At 47.6% G+C, this 3484-nt stretch overlaps 1 protein-coding gene across 1 annotated transcript; it reads left to right on the top strand.

Annotated features, from left to right (window-relative positions):
* The first annotated feature begins 225 nt into the window (after positions 1 to 225).
* On the top strand, positions 226 to 3396 carry SART1 (squamous cell carcinoma antigen recognized by T-cells 1). Its single transcript, XM_017731405.1, has 3 exons — positions 226 to 369; positions 1236 to 1313; positions 3056 to 3396. Exons 2-3 carry the CDS (start codon positions 1254 to 1256, stop codon positions 3224 to 3226), a joined length of 231 nt encoding a protein of 76 aa, XP_017586894.1. The 5' UTR covers positions 226 to 369; positions 1236 to 1253; the 3' UTR covers positions 3227 to 3396.
* Positions 3397 to 3484: the final 88 nt, after the last annotated feature.

The raw sequence follows: 3484 nt of genomic DNA, 5'->3' as shown, positions 1-3484 counted from the left end.
AGCCCCAGGGAAGATTTTGGGGGGCAGTTCTGAGGTTATTTTTGGGGCGATTTGAGGTTTTTTGGGACGATTTGAGGTTTTTTGGGGCTGACTTGGAGCTCTAGAAGAAATTTTTGAGAGACCGCCAAAGATTTCGGGGGAAAAACCCAAAAATCCAGGAGAGAATTCGGGATTTTCTGGGAAACAAAGGCTCAGGAAGGATTTAGGGTGGTTCAAAAGTGATTTAAGGAATCCCAAAATGTCCTTTTTTCACCCCAAAACAGGAAGGTGAAGACGCTGGGGGAGGAGGAGCCCTGGCTGGACGACGCGGCCGCCTGGATCGAGCGCAGCCGAGCGCTGCAGAGGGAGAAGGAACTGGCGGAAAAAAGGGTGGGAAAGGACCCCCAAAATCCCAGGAAAAGCCCCAAATCCCAGGAAACCCCAACCAGCCCCAACCCCCCCCCGATTCCACTCCAAACCCAGCGCTTTTTTACCCATTTTTGGGGATTTTTCAGCCGTAATTCGGATTTTTTGGGGGTTTTTCCCATCGGGATTTTGATTTTTTTTAGGGGATTTTGGGGATTTTTCCCACTTGAAATTCTGGTTTTGCTTCGGATTTTGGGAATTTGTGGCGGTGCCGGAAAGTTTGGGGTGGTGAAGGGTTTTTTTGGTGGGAAAGGTGCCGGAAAGTTTGGGGTGGATTTGGAGGGTTTTGGTGGGAAATTCCTTAAAAATTGAAGGTTTGGGGGTTGCGATTTGTTTTTTTGGAAGGGTGTTTTGGGTTAAAATGAGGGATTTTGAGGTGAAAATTCTTGTTTTGTCCTGAATTTTGGGGATTTTGAGCGGCAGTGTGATTTCTAGGGATTTTTTGTGGGGATTTTCCTAAAAAACGACGCTTTGAGGCCTTAACCTCCTTATTTTTGCACGAATTTTTTCCTGTTTTACACCAAAACGACGAATTTTGCTCCTCAAACCCCGATTCCACCTGAAATTTAGAGAATTTGAACTCTCCCAAGACCAAAATTGATTTTTAGGAGCATCCCCCCCAAAAATTCCTGCCAAAAACCCCCGATTTGGGAGCACCCGTTTTTATTTCAGCCCCTTTTTTAACCAAAATCGGGGTTTTTCAGCTCGTTTTGCCCCCCTGAGGAATTCCCAGCTCCCGGGGTTTTTTGGGAGCGGGGCCGGGGGGGTCCCTGGGGGGGTCCCAGTCCTCCCAGTGCCCCCCAAACTGGTGTAACTGGGGGGATTTGCAGGCCAAGCTGCTGGAGGAGATGGACCAGGAGTTCGGGGTCAGCCCCTTGGTGGAGGAGGAGTTCCAGCGGCGCCGGCGGGTGAGGGAGGCCTCGACCAAAAGTGGCCGAATTCGGCCCAAAATGGCCCGAAATTGGCGAAAATTCACCCCAAATTGGTCCAGAATGGACCGAAATTGGTGAAAATTCACCCCCAAAATGGACCAAAATTGGGGAAAATTCACCCCAAAAGGGACCAAAATTGGTGAAAATTCACCCCAAAAGGGACCAAAATTGGTGAAAATTCACCCCGAAAGGGACCAAAATTGGGGAAAAATTCGCCCCAAATTGGACCAAAATTGGTGAAAATTCACCCCAAAATGGACCGAAATTGGTGAAAATTCACCCCAAAATGGACCGAAATTGGCGAAAATTCACCCCAAATTGGACCAAAATGGACCAAAATTGGCGAAAATTGGCCCCCAAATGGACCAAAATTGGCAAAAATTCACCCCAAATTGGTCCAGAATGGACTGAAATTGGCGAAAATTCACCCCAAAATGGACCAAAATTGGTGAAAATTCACCCCAAATTGGTCCAGAATGGACTGAAATTGGCGAAAATTCACCCCAGAATGGACCGAAATTGGGGAAAATTCACCCTAAATTGGCCCAAAATGGACTGAAATTGGTAAAAACTCATCCCAAAATGGACCAAAATTGGTGAAAATTCACCCCAAATTGGTCCAGAATGGACTGAAATTGGCGAAAATTCGCCCCAAAATGGACTGAAATTGGGGAAAATTCACCCCAAAATGGACCGAAATTGGGGAAAATTCACCCTAAATTGGCCCAAAATGGACTGAAATTGGTAAAAACTCATCCCAAAATGGACCAAAATCGGTGAAAATTCACCCCAAATTGGTCCAGAATGGACTGAAATTGGTGAAAATTCACCCCGAAATGGACTAAAATTGGCCAAAATTCACCCAAAATCGGTCAAAGTTGGCCCAGAATTGGCTCTAAGTGACCTGAAGTTGACCAAATTTGACCAAAATGGACCAAAATTGGCAAAAATTCACCCCAAATTTGGCCAAAATGGACCAAAATTGGCGAAAATTCACCCCAAATTGGCCAAATTTGGCCCAAAATGTACCAAAATTGGTGAAAGTTGACCCAAAATTAACCCAAAATTGACCAGATCACCCAAAATTGGCCCAAACTGACCCAAAATTGACCTAAAACACCCAAATTGACCCAAATCACCCAAAATTGACCCAAAACGTCCCAAAGTTGACCCGAAATTGACCCCAAACATCCCAAAATTACCTAAAATTGACCCAAAATGTCCCAACGTTTTCCCAAAATTGACCCAAAATTGACCCAAATCACCCAGAATCACCCGAAATGTCCCAAAATTGGCTCAAAGTGTCCCAAAATTTTCCCAAAGTTGACTCAAATCACCCAAAATCGACCCAAAAATGACCCAAAATTGCCCCAAATCACCCAAAATGAGCCCAAAACGTCCCAAATCTTTCCCCAAAATTGACCCTAAACCTCCCAAAATTGCCCAAAATTTTCCCAGAAGACCCCAAACCACCCGAAACGACCCGAAATGTCCCAAAATTGGCTCAAAGTGTCCCAAAATTTTCCCAAAATTGACTCAAATCACCCAAAATGAGGCCAAAATGACCCAAAATTACCCCAAATCACCCAAAATGAGCCCAAAACGTCCCAAATCTTTCCCCAAAATTGACCCTAAACCTCCCAAAATTGCCCCAAAATTTTCCCAAATGACCCGAAATGTCCCAAAATCAGCGGAAATGAGCCCAAATTCCCCCCCAGGAGCGTTACAGCGCCCGGGACCTGCAGGGGCTGACGGTGGAGCACGACCCGGCCTCGATCCCCGAGGGCCAGAGCCTCGTGCTGACCCTCAAGGACAGGGGTCAGTCATACTGGGGATACTGGGATATACTGGGAGGGACTGGGAGGGACTGGGCCAGAGCCTGGTGCTGACCCTCAAGGACAGGGGTCAGTCATACTGGGGATACTGGGATATACTGGGAGATACTGGGATATACTGGGGGACACAGGGGTACCTGGTGCTGTCCCCGAGGCACTCGGGGCGCTGGGTGTCCCCTCACTGTCCCCGTGTCCATCTGTCCGTGTGTCCCCTCGCTGTCCGTGTGTCCGTCTGTCCCTGTGTCCCTGTGTCCGTGTCTGTGTGTCCGTGTGTCCGTGTGTCCGTCTGTCCCTGTGTCTCTGCGTCCGTGC

Source organism: Corvus brachyrhynchos, unplaced genomic scaffold (assembly GCF_000691975.1).
Source record: "Corvus brachyrhynchos isolate BGI_N302 unplaced genomic scaffold, ASM69197v1 scaffold2431, whole genome shotgun sequence".
Classification (NCBI taxonomy): Eukaryota; Metazoa; Chordata; class Aves; order Passeriformes; family Corvidae; genus Corvus; species Corvus brachyrhynchos.
Note: the sequence above shows the minus strand (reverse complement) of the source record. Positions and strands in the feature narration are given on the sequence as shown.